This window comes from Taudactylus pleione, unplaced genomic scaffold (genome assembly GCF_031769625.1).
Source record: "Taudactylus pleione unplaced genomic scaffold, aTauple2 ptg000444l, whole genome shotgun sequence".
In the NCBI taxonomy this organism is placed as follows: Eukaryota; Metazoa; Chordata; class Amphibia; order Anura; family Myobatrachidae; genus Taudactylus; species Taudactylus pleione.
In genome coordinates this window covers 1880543-1902443 of record NW_028284846.1, presented here as the reverse complement: position 1 = coordinate 1902443, position 21901 = coordinate 1880543, and the positions used below count along the sequence as shown (strand labels likewise).

Genomic DNA, 21901 nt, shown 5'->3' with positions numbered 1-21901 from the left:
TGTGCAAGTCCAGATTCTGGAAATACAGGGGAAAAATGTGTAGGGTTCCCCTGTATTATCCAGAACCAGAACCTTTTCTAGAACCCCCAGCCAAAGCATCACCCCTGACCGCTAGTCAGCCCAGGCTGGGAATCTTTGGGGAGCTAGGGACCCCCCCCAATAATCCATCCATGCATACGTGTTTACTTTTATCACACACAGATGCAGGCATCACGGATATCTCTGATCCAAGCCTGCATCTGTCTGCCACCGGGTTGTGCCACCAATGCCCGCTACCCCCCTCCCGGGTCCCAGCCCGCTTCCTCCCCAGAGTCCCACCACTGCTATTGCCCACACTGGCCATCCATTTTTGTGCACTCAAGTGAAGCCACAGTGAGTACACCTGCTGATGGCACCTACTGAGACTGCACAACAAATTGAAGCTTCCTATCTGTATAAAGGCGCATTTGTGAGGTAATAGTTTAAAAACTGTAACTTTCTAATACCCTGACTTATGCCTTCCCATAAATTCCCCATAGAGAACAGCAGAGAAGTGGTCCTAATTGAGACTGTCAGAAAAACCTGACAGATGGAACTTTAGATTACTGCCAAATCCTAATTTTTTCTGTCATTTGTCCCCTGTATTTAGCACAACCAGCATTGGTGCTCCAAAGCCCGATGCTGGTTGTGCTGTGGGGGCACGTAATTTGTTTTTTATATTACAAATTCATTTTTTAACAGATGAATGGATGGATCTCACTGATACTTCCATGCATCTGTGTCTTATTGATTTGATTTTCTCAGGTGCATGCCCAGGACCGCCATCAGGGTGGGACTGCGGGGTAGCGGAGGTGTGAAATTCTGAAATGCAGTGATGTGTGGTACCTCACATCACTGCTGGAATGCACCGGGGGCAGCCAAAGAAATAAAGCGACTTTGAAATAAAGTGGCATTTAATACATGGAGCTGGCCGCAAGCCAATCACAGCAGCTCGCGGAATGGCAGCCAGCCAATCAGCAGTGGCCGCTGCTGATTGGCTGCAGTTCTGCAAGCCAATCACAGCTCGTGGAACAGCAGCCAGCCAATCAGCAGCGGCCGCTGCTGATTGGCTGGCTGGCGTTCCGTGAGCTGTGATTGGCTTGTGCGACCGGCTCCATGTATTAAATGCCGCCGAGACTCTTCTCCTCTTCTCTAGCAGCTGCCGGTGCATTCCACTAGCGACATGCGGTACCTCACATCATTCTGCGCAGAGGGAGCTCCCAGAGTCACGGAGATGACCCAGTGTCCAGGTAAGTTTGGACTCTGTTGTAGAGAGGGACTGCCTAATTTATGTATTATATACAGTATTTATATATATATATATATATATATATATATTAGGGGTGTGCACCGGCCACTTTTCGTGTTTTGTGTTTTGGTTTTGGATCTGGATCTTTCTTCATGTTTTGGATCTGGATTGGTTTTGCCAAAACCACCCTTCCGTGTTTTGGGTTCTGGGTTTTGTGTTTTGGATCTGTATTTTTTTTTTTTTAAAAGCATAAAAACAGCTAAAATCACAGAATTTGTGTGTTTTTCTGCTCCTATGCTATTATTAACCTCAATAACCTTAATTTCCACTCATTTCCAGTCTATTCTGAACACCTCACACCTCACAATAGTGTTTTTATATCCAAAAGGTTACACCGAGGTAGCTGGATGACTATGCTAAGAGATACGAGTGGGCGGCACAAACACGTGGTCCATCTAGGAGTGACACTGCAGTGGCAGACAGGATGGCAGTTTGAAAAACTAGGCCCCAAACAGTACATAATTCAAAGAAAAAAAAGAGGTGCAAGATGGAATTGTCCTTGGCCCTCCCACCCACCCTTATGTTGTATAAACAGGACATGCACACTTTAACAAACCAAACATTTCAGCGCCAGGGTCTGCCACACAACTGTGGCTGAAATGATTGGTTCGTTTGGGCCCCCACAAAACAAGCTGGCAATTAATCTGTCCCTGCACAAACTGGCTCTACGGAGGCAAGATGTCGTCCTCATCCTCCTCATCCACCGATTCCTCATCCTCTTCAGTGTTGTGTACATCCTCATCCTCACAGAGTATTAATTCGTCCCCGCTGAAATCCACAACCACAGGAGGCTGGTCTCCCTGGAAGAGTTGATAATTCATTTTATGAACATCATCTTCTCCACATTTTGTGGAAGCAACCTGCTACGCCTTTCACTGACAAGGTTCCCGGCTGCACTAAACACTCTTTCGGAGTACACACTGGAGGGGGGGCAACTCATGTAAAATAGAGCCAGTTTGTACAGGGACCTCCAAATTGCTTCCTTTTCCTGCCAGTACAGGTACGGACTGTCTGACATGCCTACTTGGATGTTGTCACCGATGTAATCCTTTAACAGACAGACGCACGCTTGTCGCTGCTGATTTAAGGATGCAGGTGCAGCTACAGCCCACACATTTCACAAAGACAGAAAAAAAAAGAAGAATATTTTTATTGTTTGAGGAGCGCACTTTGAGGGTAACACCACCCTTTAACAGACAGACGCACGCTTGTCACTGCTGCTTTGAGGATGCAAGTGTGGCTACAGCCCACACAATTCACAAAGACAGAAAAAAAAAGAATTTTTTTATTGTTTGTGGAGCGCACTTTGAGGGTTACACCACCCTATAACAGACAGATGCACGCTTGTCGCTGCTGCTTTGAGGATGCAAGTGCGGCTACAGCCCACACATTTCACAAAGACAGAAAAAAAAGAAGAATATTTTTTTTGGTTGTTGGATCGCACTTTGAGGGTTACACCACCCTTTAACAGACAGACGCACACTTGTCGCTGCTGCTTTGAGGATGCAAGTGTGGCTACAGCCCACACAATTCACAAAGACAGAAAAAAAATAAGAATTTTTTTATTGTTTGTGGAGCGCACTTTGAGGGTTACACCACCCTTTAACAGACAGACGCACGCTTGTCACTGCTGCTTTAAGGATGCAGGTGCGGCTACAGCCCACACATTTCACAAAGATAGAAAAAAAAGATGAATATTTTTATTGTTTGTGGAGCGCACTTTGAGGTTACACCACCCTTTAACAGACAGACGCACGCTTGTAGCTGCTGCTTTGAGGACAGTATCATATGCAGTGACAGTAGACTTGTCAGAAATTGTCCAAACCGGCCCTTGACTTATGACACAGGCGCACGCTTGATGCTGCTACTGTGTTGATGCACGTGCGGCTACATCGCACACAAGTCACAAACACATAAAAAAAATAGTTTTTTATTTTTTGGAGCACTTTGAGGGTTACAGAAAAAAAAAGAAGAATATTTTTATTGTTTGTGGAGCGCACTTTGAGGGTTACACCACCCTTTAACAGACAGACGCACGCTTGTCGCTGCTGCTTTGAGGATGCAGGTGGAATCTAGACGGGATTTGGAACCGGGGACACACTACCTCCATCAATTGTCTAAATCCCACTGCAATAATGGCAGATACCGGATGCACGTCTAACACCAACATAGCAGTCAAGGCCTCAGTTATACGCTTTGCTTCTGGATGACTGCTGCCGTACTTCATCCTCATCGCTAGGGACTGTTGGAGGGTCAATTGTTTAGTAAAAGTAGTGGTGTTCCTACTTCCTCTCTGGGATGATGAACAACTCAAAGCAGCAGCAACAGCACTAGGAGGAAGTGGTTCTTGATCTTTCCCTATTTTATTTTTATCGGAGAAAGTTTGGTCCTCCATTTATGTTATATTGATATATACGTGCGGCTAAGGCGCACACAAACACAGAAAATATTTTTTTAATTTTGCTGGAGAGTAGTGCACTTTGTGGGTTACACCACCCTTTAAGAAATCAGCCAGCCGGCTCTTTACTTATGGGACACAGGCGCACGCTTGGCGCTGCTACTTTGTTGATGCACGTGTGGCTACTGCACACACAATTCACAAACACAGAAAAAAATGTTTTATTTGGTTTGGAGTGTACTTTGGGGGTTACAGCACCCTTTAACGGTCAAGCCAGCCGGCCCTTTACTTATGACACAGGCGCACGCTTGGCACTACTTTGTTGATGCACGTGCGGCTACTGCGCACACAATTCACAAACACAGAAAATATTTTTTTATTTGGTTTGGACTGGAGTGTACTTTGGGGGTTACAGCACCCTTTAACGGTCAAGCCAGCCGGCCCTTTACATATGACACTGGCGCACGCTTGGCACTACTTTGTTGATGCACGTGCGGCTACTGCGCACACAATTCACAAACACAGAAAATATTTTTTTATTTGGTTTGGACTGAAGTGTACTTTGGGGGTTACAGCACCCTTTAACGGTCAAGCCAGCCGGCTCTTTACTTATGACACAGGCGCACACTTGGCACTACTTTGTTGATGCACGTGCAGCTACTGCGCACACAATTCACAAACACAGAAAATATTTTTTTTTTTGGTTTGGACTGGAGTGTACTTTGGGGGTTACAGCACCCTTTAACGGTCAAGCCAGCTGGCCCTTTACTTATGACACAGGCGCACGCTTGGCACTACTTTGTTGATGCACGTGCGGCTACTGTGCACACAATTCACAAACACAGAAAATAATTTTTTTTTTGGTTTGGACTGGAGTGTACTTTGGGGGTTACAGCACCCTTTAACGGTCAAGCCAGCCGGCCCTTTACTTATGACACAGGCGCACGCTTGGCACTACTTTGTTGATGCACGTGCAGCTACTGCGCACACAATTCACAAACACAGAAAAAAATATTATTTTTTTAGCACTTGGGGGGAGCACCCCTGATGGACCGAGCACCCCCTGGACAACACTACAGCACCCCTTTAGGACTGGGACACTGCACAGGACTTTGGAGTGGACACAGCCCCTATATAGAACTGACTGCACAACGCAGTCCAGCCAGCCCCTATGGACTTTGAAGTAGTGGACATAGCCACTATTAACAACAGCAGCACAGCACAACACAGCCAGCCCCTATGGACTTTGAAGTAGTGGACACAGCCCCTATGGACAACAGCAGCACAGCGCAGCACAGCACAACACTACTCTGCACTACACTACACTACACAGCCCAGCCAGCCTTAACTCCCACCCTCCCTCTTCACTGTCCACAGCCGAGTGAGAAAATGGCGCCGACGCGGGTACCTTATATAGGATCCAAAACCCGCGAGACCCGGAAGGCGGGATGATGACGTTTTGTCTCGATTTCAGATCCGAGTCAGGCGGGAAAAGTCGAGCCTGACTCGGATCGACCTCAGATCGGGGGGGCTCGGGGGGGTTCAGATTTCAGAAATCCAAACCCGCTCACCCCTAATATATATATATATATATATATATTCAGTGTATATACAATATACTGTGTGTATATATATATATATATATATATATATATATATATAAAATCATACACATACATGTGCTGCTGTATTACTTTCTGTGCTGACACTTACATTTGCATGCTTTTAATTTAATATAGCTAATATATATATATATATATATACACACAAAACATCTTGTGCTTAGATATATTAAATTAAAAACATGCAAATAAAAATGTCAGCACAGCAAGTAATATAACAGAACTTATTAACAATTAATCTGTGCCCCCAATAGGTCCAGCCCTCCCTGTCTCTCACCCCCAAAGTAGCTCCACCCACATCCACAGCTTCTCCCACTTCTGCCCCATACCCCAGGGTGAGGGGGGCCCTGCCTAATTTCAGTACCAGGCCCCACCATTTCTGATGGCAGCCCTGTGCATGCCCAGCACCAGTGAGTCCCTCTGTTGCCCTCTGATGCTTCTGTGCATGACCCTGTTGCTGCCACTGCTCCGAACCCCCACTGCTGCCACTGCCCCACACCCCCCTTGCAGCCGTCTCCCCCTCTGCACCCCCAAAACACCTCCTGTGTGCTGTCCGCTCCTCCACCCATGCTAGTCTTTTGTCCTTCTACCCTGCAGAAAGCCTGGTTTGCTCTTAAAAACACCTGATGGTTAATGAATGATAAAACAACAATGAAATTCCATAGACCAAAAACCTTATGGTTTCACATGTCCCATTAAGGCATCTTAGACATGATCTGAAATTTCACAAAACCTACTGAATTTGTGACACTCAAACTAAAAAAAGCAATGAAATGGACGTGTTCCTTGTGCAATACAGATATGGTATGCCATCACACCCTATGGTTAACTGCAGATTAAGCACTGTCACAGAGTGAGATTGCTGTCACTCACAAAATGGTGGCACTGCTAATTCACAGAATTGTGTGCTCATTGGAATACACAAATGCAGTCTATGCAACTGATGTCTGAGCAGAAGATAGAGCTGCACAGATGAGATAAGAGTGGAGTGGATGGGGGAAGAGATAGACCAGATAGACCCGAAAACAAAAGGTATTTTCAATATATCGCAGCACACATTAAACAACTCTGAAATAGCACTATTAAGCAAAGGATTGAACTTTGCCCCGACAAGAAGCATGAACAAATTCGATGTATTCATTGACTTGAACAAATTTGTGAGGAATCTCATGCTCAAAAGACACTTTCTATGGAAGGAATCAGTACCTCTAAAGAACTATAGCATTTCTATCTCGAAATCTGGTTTGAAGGGAAAATCTACATATTACCCACTAGAGTCTAAGGGAAATCATATAAATGTTTTTTATAAAATGGTGATAAAAGATCTTTGCGATAATGAGGCAATCCATATAAAAAAGCAGAACTTAAGCAATAGAGTAAAGGAAGCTCTAAAAAATTTGAAGCAAAACTAGGAGATAGTTTTAAAACCAGCCGATAAATGGCGGGGGGGATCGGGGTTTGGTGATCATGGACCATGCCTATTATCTCAAAGAAGCTTATAGACTTCTGGAAGATGTAAATTCTTATGAAAAATTGGCTAAAGATCCAGTGGAAGAATATATCGAAGAAATGAGAACTATTTTACTATACGGCCTACAAAGAAATATCATAACCTAAGAAGAATTCAAGTTTTTAATGAAATCACACCCCACAACCCCGATTTTTTACTTCCTACCGAAGATTCACAAATCACTCACGGAACCCCCAGGTAGGCCTATCATAGCAGGCATTGAATCACTTACCCCTCACCTTTCCAAGTACGTTGATATTTTTCTCCAGAAGTATGTTCCAAAATTGGAATCCTATGTAAAGGACACTACAAATGTATTACAAAATATTGAAGGTATACAATGGAAACAAACTTATAACTGGGTAACAATTGCTGTTCAATCCTTCTATATGTGCATTGAGCACTCAAAAGGTAAAAAGGTATCAACGCTTCGAGGACATTCTTAGAGATGGATGGTGAAATGGATGTCTTTTGTACTCAATCACAACTATTTAAAATTTTTAAACCAATTTTATCGTCAAGTATGCGGAACAGCTATGGGTATGACTTTTGACCCAAGTTTTGCAATTTTGTTCATGGGCTGTTGGGAAAACAACCACACATATAGAAATAATCCATTTAAAGATAACATCATATTTTAGAAAAGGTACATTGACGATATTTTAATTATCTGGGAAGGATCAGAAGAAACTTTTAACCAATTTCTAGTACACATTTTAAATAATATGAATTTAAAATTTAAGTCTAAGTTTAATAGCTCAAGCATTGTGTTTTTTTAGATCTGATTTTAACAGCAACAGAAGATAAAATTTGCACAAAGAATTTTATAAAAGGAGTAGATGCCAATAGCTACCTGCATTTCAAGAGCTGTCATCTAGATAAATGGAAGAAGAATATCTCATACTCCCAGTTCTACAGGATAAAACGTAATTGCAGTGATGCTAAGACCTGCAATGAACAACTGGAAGTATATGCAAATAGGTTTAGAGAAAAATAATATCCTGAAGAAACCCTATTGACAGCAATACAGAAAACTAAGACTATAGAAAGAAGTAATCTATTGAAATACAGAATGGAGAAACCTCAGAGAAACGAGATGGTACCTTTTATTACCACATATAATTGTCATGAGAATCAGATCAAAAAATCTTTTAATAGAAATTTGAACATTCTTCTGATGGAACCAGTATTACAGAAGATCCTGCCACAGATTGTCTACAGAAAATCTAAAAATTTGAAAGACTTATTGGCACTAAGTATGCTAAGGAATAAAGAAAAAACAACTTCGAACACCTTGAGATGCAATGGAAGTTACAAGTGTGGCCATTGCAACATCTACAAATTCCTCCACCCCAAAAGGAAAACCTTCATGAACTCGGATGGTTCTAAATAATATACAATAAAGAGTTTCATGAATTGTAACTCCACATCGGTCATATATCTGTTGAAATGTACTTGTGGACTCAAATATGTAGGAAAGACAAAGAGACCATTAAAAATGAGGATTCATGAGCACATTCGTAAATAAAGTAGAGGGACATGCAGTCTCCAAGCATATCTTAATAGAGCTTAACACTAACCCTGAAGAAATCACCTTTAAAGCGATTGAACATGTGACTCTGGGCGAAAGAGGAAGAGATTTGGACAACCTGCTATCAAGAAGGGAGATTTTCTGGCTATTTGAATTGGATACGTTGACACCCAAAGGATTTAATGAGAACTATGAGGTTGCTCCCTTCCTGTGATGTGATTAGTTCCTATCTACTAGTATACCTCCATGTTATTACCAGGATTCTTTAGTTATACATGGATGGGCCTGATCAGTACCCATAAAGGCTGACCTTTGAGGGAAGACCAGGTTTAGTAGAAAATTTGGCAGTGTTGACCTTAAACTGAGCTAATTGAAACAAGAAGGTATTTGCTGCCATACCACTATGTGTATGCCCAATATTGTCTGATTTTGGAAGCGAAGCATGTCTAGGCTGGGTCAGTTCTAAGATGGGTCACCTCTTAGGAATACCTGGTGCTGCAAATATACTAAGGTTCCTATATATAATGATCCAATAAGGTAACATTGCCTAAGAAGGGAACTATAACACACTCACCTGAAGGATTAACCATGTATACAAGAACCAGCACAGCTTGGCTTGGAAGAAGTGACCTGCACTTGAGGAAAATGTAATGCATACAACCATACCATCTCATTAAACCACTGATTTGAACATTGGTAGCTTAATGTTGTTGGGCCTGATTAGTACTAAGATTGGGGACATCTTGGGAATTCCAGGTGTTGTAAGCCTTATACATTCCCAGAAAGAAGAAGAAGAATACAAGGACCACTTTGGAAGAATGATCTGACAACTCGAGTTATGCTCTTTTGCAAGACTTCTAAGGACTAAACTACTGATCCTGTCCAGTCCTTAGATTTAATCTATTTTAGGGTCCTAACATCACACCCTACTACATATGATCTCTATGGCATATAAATATCCATAAATGTACAGCTTCATAATGTATTTTTCATATTAGCGTCCACATTTTAATTATGTCCAATATTTTTATTACATAAATATATGTTTATTAACATCTGCTTAATATGGAAATTTAAGAATTCTATGACCTAGATCTCAAATTTGTACCAAACTCTAATATCCATCTTTTGTTTAAGTTTTAGATTAATTCAACATTGAACAGGAGAGAAATTTACCATAAGACCATATTTATTGTATGAGCGGAAGCTAGATCTATTACGTGCACTAGAAGAACGGAAGTGATGGCATGATAACTGGCATTCTGAAGAATATGTGCTGAAAGGGCAGAAATATCCTGGTCAAGCACACAGTAAGGGCGGAAGTGACACTGGATATAGGACGCGGCCAGCGGAAACACATGATCCAGGATGGCTGAAGCAATGTTAGAACACGTGCCGGAAGGGCGGAAGTGACGTGAACTCAGGATGCCGCGCGCTCTACTCTAAATGAGAATGCCACACGATTAGTAGAACGGACATGATGCGCCTAGTAAGGGCAGAAGTGATGCTATGAAAGGCGGAAACAGCCCTAATAAGAACGTTTAAACCTTCTTATAAACTTAACATAATATAATGCAAGTTATCTGAACATCTAAGTTCGAAGCCAGTGAACTAATAGAATGTAAACTTCTATTAATAATATGAGCTGTAGAAAAGTGAAGAAAAAGAACTCCTTGTATGAGGCACTCCCCAGATAATGGAAGAAAAAAATATCCAAAGAGATAAAAAAGAAGATTGTGTATTAAAAATTAACCTTTAATCAATTTATATAAAATCAAACCTAACACAAATCAACAAGCAATAATTGATCCACCAAATCACAATATTGAGACAGTATTAAACCTGCAGATATATCCGCATGGTAAATCTTCAACTCATGTACCATAACCAGCCCATGTCATTATATTCACTAAATCAGTATTATAGTTGCAATGGCTTGTAAATTAGGCATGAATTATTGACATTAACAAAATTTATTAATGACATTCAATATTCATAGAGGTAATCATCCTCTTATATTTGGGCGAAAATATAACGAAACAAATATAACAATACAGTGTAGACACAACACATATTTAAAAAAGCTGTATACCTTACCCAGATATAGCCTAGTAATTCTTAGGTAAAATAATATTGAGAGGCGTCCCTCTATAGAATAGGTTTGGAGAATATATAATAGTATCTATATAGATATGAAAGGCAAAGTGTGTGTTCTTATGGGTCAGATTCTGTTGTTCCACGTCATATAAAATATAGAGGACGTGGAATGAGTTTCACTGGCACCTGACACACATGGAAACAGTGCAGTCCCCCTCTACTGTTAGTGTCAATATTACTGTGAAGAACCTGTTGCAAAAAGCAGCGCAGGGACTCACAGTGTAGACATCTAATGAGAGAGCAGGGAAACAGAAATAGAACAGTACCTGACAAGAATATTCTCCAAATGGCTTTTGGGTGAAGGGGTCCTCAGTGCGCACTGGGATCCCCCAGCTATCAACCAACGCGCGTTTCGCCGGAAGCGGGCTTTCTCAAGGAATAATAATAATATGAGCTCTCAGATACACAGGAAGTGATGTGGACTCCTGACCTCCATTGAACTCTTAGTGTCGTATAAATATCAGACTACCACATTCACACATCATTCCCATAATGAAGTCTTAGGACAATATGCATTGGGAGTGGTTGTTCTATGCCTCATGAACTCTGGAAAAATTACCTTTCTCAAACTCTCAGATAAGCTGCTATATTTATTAATTTGTGAAGTGGTTCCGGCGCTTCCTGTGATCTAATGAAAATCTTTTCTTTTTGGTATTTTTCTCCAAAAAATATATGAAAAAGAAAAAGAACATATATAGTGTAAAACCATAACAATGTTTTATAAATCGTAAAAGGTTGATATAAACTCACCCTTTAGAAATAAGTTGTAGACGTTGGACCCAATATTCACCGTGGTCCTGCGGTGGTTGCAGAATGCAATGTTGGCCTTTAAGGTGAGGTCTTCAATTCCTCCCACATGTAGTGTTGTAAATGAGGAAATAAATACAACAAGCCTCCATGGTACAAATCAATTTACCCAATCCAAGATTTTACACAATATGCAATGTACTCACCTTGAATGTGATATATTATATGCCTTGGACATTCATTTTCTCATCCTGATGTCCGTCGGTATATTACTATGGGTCCTTATACCCAGTCCAAAAATAATTGTGGATATAGACTAATTTCTTTATAAAACAGTCATTTATTTCTTAATCTGTATATGATAAAAAGGTCTTAGCGATTTGTAGTTTATTTCACCAGACCTCAAAAAACATACAACAATTTCTGTTTAAATGAAAATTAAAAATATATAAAAGTGCAAAAATAAAAAAATAAATAAATAAAGCAAAGATAATTCCAAATATTAAAAGTAGAAAAAGGAGAAATTAATGAGTGGAGGATTCTAATAATGAATACCTAGCAATATGTTTCTCTGATCCTACGTCTGCTTCCTCAGTATATTATATATACCTCCCGACAGTAATGAGACATTGGGGCTGCTTTGTTTTAAGTAAAAAATATTTTCATTTACTTTTCTTCAGCCCAATGGTTCATATGTGTTGGTCTGTGCATCTTAGTTGCGTCCTAATTGTGCCTCTATGGTGCAAGGAACTCCAGCAGCGTTGCCTGAAAGGTTTTGATTTCCACCATTTTCAAAGGTGCTGAAATTTTCTGGTCATTTCATGTGACTTAAAATCATTTTGGCACCAGATTAAACAATTTACCTCTATAAGGGGTCAGATAGTTGTTATAACGGTTATACATTTTAACTGGCTGAAAAGTACATTATCACATATTGAAGTGTGCAAGTATGTTACTAGTTAATTTGACTATAACCACATGTCCTTAAAAAGGGATGAAAACCATTGCAGTATATTTGTTGTGGCTACATGGGGGGCTCACATTAGCATACTTGGCATAGAAGGAATTCTAACGTTTGATCATGTGTATTATCATTATTATTATATAGTTTTTTATATTTATTTATAAGCTGCCCTCTGCATCCAGCTACGTCCTGTTGCTGTGGAGCTACCTGGCTAAATATGAGAAATAGTAAGATTCAGCAGGGGCTTTCAATCTCCAGAAAAGGTTTCCAAGACACAACTGTACTTCTACTTAAACAGTCATGTGCTATGGTATGTACTTTGTGTCTTATGAAGTAAGATTAGAGGCCAACTCCATCATCTTTGTTTCCTGCTGACTGTATGAATCACTATAATATTGCTGTAAATAACAGGAAAATGACAAAGTCTTACATGGTAATTCAAACCTTGTGCAACAGTTATAAAGACAAAGTAGCTTGATTCAGACATTTGGAACCTTCACTATGGTAGCTGTTATGTGGGAATAATCTCATGGTACATTGCACATCACTTCATACAATGATGTTGAAAACTATATAATTTAAAGGTTATCTTCTTATGACTCTGAACCATTCTTTCTCGTATCCGATTCAGCGTCCCAGGCCCCACGTTCTGCTGTCATAAGAGCAGAGTGTGTATTAGGTGTATGCTCAGAATAGGCCCCTGATCTTCTAAGGGCAACATGACACTGACGGACCCCCCTCTCCCCCCTCAGTGGCACAGTTCCACCACTGGCTCCCAGTCCTAATTAAACCTAATTAAAAGTGAATTATTATTTTACTTAGATTGCATTTATTAGTAAGTTTTCCAATGTTCTGATTATTATTTTTATTTTTAGTGGATTATTATTTAGCAACAGAATATTATCGATTAGATCAACTATTTAACAGCATTCATAAAGCTCCAGCATGATAGAAAACATGTCATTTACACAGGCTAAGGAGAAGGTAAAAGCTTAGTTGCTGTAATATATACAGGCACAGAGAATGCCAGGGTCCAATGTCCCTAACGCTAGGAAACGTCTCACACCCACTTGCTTTCTTAATGCCCATGTCATTGATTCCATTGAGGTGAGCAGTAACTATTATTAGCAGTTACTGGCTGCAAGATCACTGCTCTAATTCAGTGTTTTGGGAAATGTATGACTTTCATTCTTGATTCTAATTATATTTATTGTTATTTAATTGATCTATCTGATTATGTGATTATGTCATAGTCCTACTCCTTAAGGCGCAGATCCACTACACGACTAATGAACGATTGAACGATAAAGACAGCGTTATCGTTCAAGCGTTCATTATATTGTGCAGTGGATATTGTGCCCACACTCAATATTATATATCGTTCAGTGTGGGCACCCCCCTCATCCCCGAACCAGCTCAACCTGATGATATCGTCAAGTTGGACAGCAGGTTTAGGCGATGACAGGTGCTGACAACGACCAGCGGGAGCGCTAATCGCTGGTAGTTAGTGGCATATTCACTGCACAATTAATGAACGATAATGATGTCATTATCGTTCACTCGTTCATTTATATCGTGTAGTGGATATGCACCTTTAGTCTGCCATTCCCTTCTATTTCTCATCAATGGTACCTCTTACTTGGAGAGATCATGACCTAGTGTAAAGTTGAAACTCACAATGTCAAGGTCTTTAATGCACCTTGCAAACACCATCCAGCCTCCAGAGATTATTACAAAATGGGGATAATATAATTTGTCTTTAGATAATCCAATGCAAAATGGCAAGGTCCCCACTTGCTTTAACAAACCGTAACCTAAATCTTTTTTTTATCTACATGTGACACTGAATAGAGGATGGTGGAAATAATTCTGAAATAATACTCCCATAGCAGTAATCAAAGTGTTTTATGGCTTATACAGTATATATTTGTGTATAGTGAAGAAATTGTATAATATAACTATCACTTGTACTATCTATGCCCTTCTTAGCATTGGAAAATATTTCTTCTTAAAATTGTTTACATATTTTCCCCCAAACATAGAGGCACTATAACTTGCACTAGAGGATCTTAACATGGTTGTGGATACTATATAAGCTAAATCACCTTTTTACAATAGCACTAGCATTGGCTCTACAATATGTATGTGTAGCATTAATACCATCCACTACATTTTGCTTTAACACCCATACAGGAGTTACTATGGAATTGACTATATATTTTTACAGAATAATTTATTAATTAGATTATATTTTCCCATATTGTGGTCGTAACTACAGAAGTGTCCTCATACACCTCTCGCCTATACACAATACGGCGCGACTGAGATGCTCTGAGAGGTGTAGCGCATCGGGTAGCGCAAGGTTGCAGATGAAGCTCAATGGAGTTTGGCATGAGAAATAGCTGCAGCTGTTGCATCGCATAACTTCGTATACAGGTTCAGATTCAGTCGCACACAGATGTACAAATGTCATCAAATCACATCAGATTGAACAGTGTAATCTAGCAAAGAAGTTTAGTCACTTCCAGTTGTTTTATTTTTGCTAATAAAACGCACATTTTGAGAAAGATTCTCAGTGCTGCAGAGTCACCCAGGCCTAAGCTCCAAGAGGGGCTGTCTGCCACGACTGAAGCCACAGAGCATGTTGACACATCTGTAAGTCTTTCAGAAATCATTGTTAACCTGAAATTAAAATGGAGATTTATTAAAAAAGTGTACTTAATGACTGTGGTAGTATCTGCAGTTAACAACTTTTTGAAAAACATTTAACTGATAACATGATAACTTATCAGCCCATGTACAACGGCTGTACACTAAGCCATGGACAGGGAGGAACTTATTTATATAGGAACTCATAAAAGGAAGGAAGAGTAACAATTTAGCTAAACTCTCTGCTTTGGAACAACTTTACAATTAGATGACTAATCAATATTGCAAAATCTTCTCTGACAAACGTAATGCATTGTTGGCCAGTAGGCTGAGTAATTATGTCAGGGGTCCAACAAATCATGTAGTTAGAATGAGCTCCATATAACTAATCTTACAGATATTCTTACAGACTTCTCCACTGTCACCCTAAACAGGATAAATGGTTCCAGCTTGACAATTCTTTTTACCACAATTTCTTTATACAGATCTTGAGTTTCCCAAATTATCTCAAGTGAAATAAAAATTCCTTAACACAGAGCTCATTGTGAAAGAGGTCAGGACAATCTTTCTAGACATAAACTTTCTCATATCTTACTGTATTCATACGTTTCTGTAATCACTAAGTCGGGAGGGACCTCTCTTATATGTCAGCTATAGACACTTTCCTGTAATCAATACAGATATTGTATTAAGTTATTTTCAAACTTACGGCAAATCTCATAAGCCTTTATTATTATACGTTATTTATATGGCACCCAAGGGTTCCGCATCGCCTTACAAAATACTTAAGCATAAACAGTGCACATAAAACAAGAGGAGATAAATGCAAAAGACTGAGGGGCCTATTCATCATTACTTAATTAATAGAAAAGCAGGTGAAAAATAGCATTTTCACCTAATTTTGTATAATTTAAGTGTCAGGGTTATTCATCATTCATGTAATGCAGGAGATATCACAGATATCTCCTGGTTACAATTGTGCATCTATAATTTTTGCAGTCCCCATACTATTGTAGTATACAGTCCCCATACTATTGTACTATACAGTCCCCATACTATTGTTCTATACAGTCCCCATACTATTGTACTATACAGTCCCCATACTATAGTACTATACAGTCCCCATACTATTGTACTATACAGTCCCCATACTATTGTACTATACAGTCCCCATACTATAGCACTATACAGTCCCCATACTATTGTACTATACAGTCCCCATACTATTGTACTACACAGTCCCCATACTATTGTATGGGGATGTAGAAATTATGATATTCATCAAGTTCCAAAAAAGCCTTTTTTTTGGAACTTGACAGTGATGCTGTACATCACTCTGAGGTGGCGTTCAGCATCCGATACAGCAGAGGGATCTGAAAAGATCCATCCCTGCTGTGTCCACTTACCTTCGTGACGCTCTCTCCCAGCTCCCAGAGCAGTCATTCTGTGAGCCGGGCCCAGGAGAGAGCACAGCAGCAGCGGTCAGTAGTGGCGGGGGTCCCCAGCGGGCAGCTGGTGTGATGGGGGCGGGCCAAGACTCCGGAATCAGCTTAGCCGAGTGTGCAGAGGCGACGTGCAGCAAGTCTCAGCAGGGGGGAGACACACACAGTCTCCGGTGGCAGCAGGTGCAGCAGGCAGGCAGGGCCGGAATAAGGGGGGGGCGACAGGGGCAGTCATCCCTGGGCCAGCACACAGAGGGCCCCCACACTACTGCATGCAGCAGCACATTCAGTGCCACTGCATCAGCTTGGGGCAGCGCGGTCGTGTGGATGGCACATAAGTGCTGTCCGCACTACACAGCACAAACACACAGCCTCCGGCGTCGGCAGCTGTGTGCTTGTTTTAGCAGCCGATGAGAGTCACACAAACTCTCATCGGCTGCTCGCTGCGACCCACTGCCGGAGCCTCCGTCTTCCAGCTTCCGCAGTAGCTGATGGAAGAGTGTCTCTCCCATCATGCAGAGCGGGCCAGCTTGGGAGGACGCCGGACGGAGGAACAGAGCGGGGATTAAGGTAAGTGGAGATTTTTTTTTTTCCGGTGTGTGTGTCTGGCCGGCTGGGGGGGGGACTACTCCTAAGGGCACTGCTGGTGGGGGGGACGGACTACTCATAAGGGCACTGCTGAGGGGGTAATGGACTACTCCTAAGGGCACTGCTGGGGAGGGAACAGACTACTACTAAGGACACTGCTGGGGAGGGAACGGACTACTACTATGGGCACTGCTGGGGGTACTACTAGGGGCACTGCTGGCGATACTACTGGGGGCACTGCACACTGCTGGGACCACTACTGGGGGACACTGCATAGAGGGGGGTACTACTAGGGGCACTGCTGGGGATACTACTGGGGGGACTGCACACTGCTGGGACCACTACTGGGGCACACAGCATAGAGGGGGATCACTACTAGGGGTAATCTAGGGGGCCTACTGTTGAGGGGGACTGCTACTGGGGGCACGGCTGGGCTGGGCTCGGCTCTGTGTGGCTTGAAGGGCCCCCACAACTTAGTTGCCCTGGGGTCCCCATAAGCCGTAATTCAGCCCTGCCAGCAGGTATCAGCAGTAGGGGAGGAGGAGGGTCCGGCGTCGGCGTCGGGGGTAGCCAGCAGCTTTACAAAGATGGGGAGGGGGTGTGATGTGACAAATGCCAGCAGGGTTAGTTGGAGGAGGGGGTCTCAGTCTCTCTTGACAGCCTGTTTTCAAGCTGTGCATGTGCAGCTTGAAGACAGGCAGTGAAAACTGAAGAGGGGCAAGAGAAAAGTCTCTTGCTTCCGAAAATCTGCTTCGCATAAATAGCAGTTTTTTCGGAAGTGATAGTTTAGGGCAGGAGGCATGATGAATGTCTCTTAAACGGTGTTTAAACTCGCAGCGAGTTCAAACCATAATTATCACAAGTGATAATTATATTTTGATGAATAGGCGCCTAAAGGGGAATTCAATTAGCCACAGTAATTTACCACAGCTTATTGATTCCCTGGGGGCTATTCAATTAGCCCTGAAGCCAGCAGACATCTTGGATTTTTTTTCACCAGCCTAAACCAGGTGAAAACACATAGGTCTGTTAACTTATCATGAATTCTATGTTTTTTCATGCGAATCCCAGTGTTTTTTTTTCCACAAAAAACGGGATGTAATTGAATTGCGCTTAAAATATGCAACAAACTCCCATTTTTCACATGCAAAAAATGAACGGGCCTAATTGAATTCCCCCCTAACAGTACAAAACATTACAGAACATGGGATACAAGTTATATACACATTGTTTGCTATGTAGTCACATTACTCACAGTGGTTCAGTATCACTGCCTTTGAGCCTAAAGTTTTGATACTTATGTGGGCAGGGGAAGAGCACAAGAGGGAAGAGGGTCCTGATTACTTAGAGGTGAGGGGCAGACAGACAGAGGTGAGAGACAGTGAGGAACGAGCATGGAGAGGGGTGTGCTAGAAGGCTTTAACAAAGAAGCAGGTTTTATGAGCTTGTTTGAAGCTTTGGAGAGAAGTGGAAAGTTGAAATGGGGGAGGAAAAGAGTTCAAGTGGTCGGGAGCAATATAGGCAAAATCTTAAAGGTGGGAGTGGGAGGAGGTAATCAGTTGGGAGGAGAGGCAGCAATCATTGGCTAAGCGAAGTGGGTGGCTGGGAGTGTGGAGTGAGATGAGGTCAGAAATGTAAGAGGGGTGAATTGTGTGAGGGCTTTATGGGTGAATGAGAGGAGTTTAAATTGAATTCTCATGGGAAAGGGGAGCTAGTGCTGGGCCTGGTGGAGAGGGGAGGCAGAAACTGCTTGTTTGGATAGGACTATGAGACAAGTAGCAGCATTGGGGACAGATTGGAATGGAGAGGGGTGCAAGCTAGGGAGGCCAGATAAGAGGAGGTTGCAGTAGTCCAGTCTAGAGATGACCAGTGAGTGGATGATGGTAATTTTTCCATTTATGGTGATAAAGTGATTGATCCTGGAGATTTGAACACCAATTCACTTGTCCTTTCACTTGGGAAATAGGCAGGATCCGGAAGTCTTGTCTACTCTCCTAGGAGTCTGGAAGGGCATCTCAAAATTTGAAAGTCTCCCAGACATTCCAAGAGCAGTGGTATATATACAATGGGTGCAGGTCCCCAGGTCCACCGCACCGCACACCCTGCACCCATATTATTTTAAACTCACCTGTCCGTGGTCCCTTGTCGGGTGTCAGCGCTGCTCAGAAATCGGGAAAATGGCCGTGGCGGTCATTTTTCTGGTGTTTTGCAAATGCGCAGTAGACTTCGGGCACACTGTATTGCCCAGAGTCTACTGCGCATGCACAGAATGCCGGAAAATGGCCACCGCGGCCATTTTTCCGGCATTCTGCACATGCGCAGTAGACTCTAGTGCCCAGAGTCTACTAATGCTCTTGTGGCTGTCCAGCCACGTCAGTCAGCTGCCAGCCACCAGGGAGAGAGGAGGGGGCCCCGCACGGGGAGTGCACATGGGCCCCCTCCTCTCTTAAGACACCCCTGTCCAGGAGAGTAGGCAAGTATGACTTCTGGGATGCACTTATAGCATTAAAATAATGCACATGATTAGAAGAAATGTAAAAAAAAAACTGACTTTTTATTATTTTTGTCTAGTTTGTCTATATATGTAATACTAAAGAATGCAATAGTAAAAGTTTGATTAAAAACATTATCAAAAGGACCTTTTGTCTGTCAAGACAACATCAATATGTTCAACCTGTCTCAAAATCATGTTACATACATCTAAAAAACATACCCAAAATTCGACCACATCTCACACAAGAGACTGCAAAAACTCTAATCCATGCACTCATTATTTCCCACTTTGAGTATTGCAATAGTCTCCTTACTGGCCTTCCCAAAAACAGGCGATCGCCATTACAATCCATTATCTATGCAGCTGCGAGGCTTATCTTCCTTGCCAAACGTTCATCGTCTGCTGCACCGCTCTGACAGTCCCTCCATTGGCTGCCAGTTTTCTACCGTATTCAATATAAAATACTTTTACTTACACATAAGGCTATTAATCAAACCACACCAACATACATCTCTTTACTCATTTCAAAATATCTCCCAACCCGACCTCTCCGCTCAGCACAAGATCTGTGTCTCTCATCCCCATGCATCACTTGCTCCCATTCACAGTTACAGGACTTTCTTTGTTCTGCACTCACTCTATGGAATGCCTTACCATGCACAATAAGACTTTCCTCTAGTCTCCTATCCTTCAAGCGTTCCCTGAAAACTCACCTCTTCAAGCAAGCTTATCAGATTCCAAAACCCCCCACATAACCTTCATAGCTTCCATATCTAATTACATCCCCTTTCACAGTCCACACATAACCTCATATTGTACATTGTCTTTCTTTCACATCCTCCTGATATTTGGCCGACATTCCTGTGTGAATGCAATATATAGCACCTATCCTTGTGTATCAATGCCTATTTCCCTATAGATTGTAAGCTTACGAGCAGGGCCTACCTACCTATATATCTGTCTGTTATTACCCAGTTTTGTTCTATTTATGCTTCCAATTGTAAAGCGCAACAGATTATGCTGCGCTATATAAGAAACTGCTAATAATAAAATAAATCAAAAAAGAACATGTAGTAATGCTACAACTAGTCTTTTAACAAAACAACAAAGTAGCCCCAGTTATTTAGAGGTTAATGAATGCATTGAGTGAAAAAACTTTGGAATCACATACTCTGCACACAATAAACACTTGCATATTTTAGCCTTTCTGATGAATGTAATAGATACATTTTACTTCTCCTTTGCCAACTATAAGGGGTAAATTTACTAAGAATCAAGTTTTTTTGTGTTTGGTTGTGTTTGCAAACTCATGCAAGTTTAGCCTTTTTTTCAAACTAGCAAATTTACTAAAACTAAACAGGTGCGAGTTTGGAAGTGAGTTTTCCCTTCTCACCGTTAAAACTCATGCGAGTTTGCAAACTCAACTAAATTCACCATCGGCCAAACTAGGAAGTACTTTACATGGAAAAGATGAAACTCGCAAATTTATTAAGAATCGATTTTAAAAACTCGTGTGAGTTTGTAGCAAACTCACTGTTAAATTGAAGTTTAAACACTCACCTCCTGAGCTGCGAGTTTGGCAGAAACATACACAAATCAGTGTGATTTGTGTATGTTTCTGGCTGAATATATAATATTTTTTATATAATTTGAAAAAAAATTACATAGGGTCCCTACCCCCCTAAATCTTAACCAGCCCCAGACTTGCCAGCCTGTCCTGTTACCTAAAATTACGGGGAACAAAATTAATAGGGTCCCACCGTAAATTAGGTACCAGCACCAGGCTGCAGGGCTAGACCTGGTTTTATTTATAGGGGGAAAAAAATTGCGTAGGGGTACCCCTATAATTAAAACCAGCTCTGGACCCTTTCTAGCAGGGGGCTGATGCCACAGCCAGGGGAGTCCATTCACTGGGCCCCCCAGCCACAGCATCAGTCCTGACCGCTAGTCAGCCCAGGCCAGGGATCCCTGGGGAGTTGGGGACCCCTCCAATAAAGGGGTCTCCCTCTCCAGGGCACCCCTGGCCTAGACTGATAACCCGGGGCTATCCCCGCCACCCCTGGGCGGTGGGTGGCGGGTTGTTAGTGTAGGTGTAGTGTGAAAATTAGAAAAAACAACATTGTATTTACAGTAGAACTGCAGGTCCCAGCAAGGCTCCCCCGCATGCTGGTACTTGGAGAACCACATGTACCAGCATGCGGGGCATTAAGGGGCCACTGGGACCTGTAGTTCACCTGTAATGAATTGTGTAAAGAAACACAATACACACACACCGTGAATATAAAGGTGTATTACATACATATATACATACATACATACATACACACATACTCACCTTCTTCCAGATGTTCATGTCCCCTTCTCAACGTAAAGTATCCAATGGTTGTACCTGAAAAAAAGATCTAATACTCACCTTATGTCCCACGATGTTCTCTGCAGTAAACCACATAGGGCCCCGAATACACTGTATCA

The 21901-nt window shown here is 41.9% G+C and overlaps 1 protein-coding gene across 1 annotated transcript in view; it reads left to right on the top strand.

The window, feature by feature from the left end:
• The first annotated feature begins 18329 nt into the window (after positions 1-18329).
• The window catches only part of LOC148505677 (uncharacterized), an 89860-nt gene continuing 86288 nt past the window's right edge, over positions 18330-21901 (top strand). Inside the window, 1 exon segment of the mRNA XM_088447897.1 lies at positions 18330-18486. Within this exon segment, the coding sequence (XP_088304023.1) occupies positions 18330-18486 (157 nt within the window).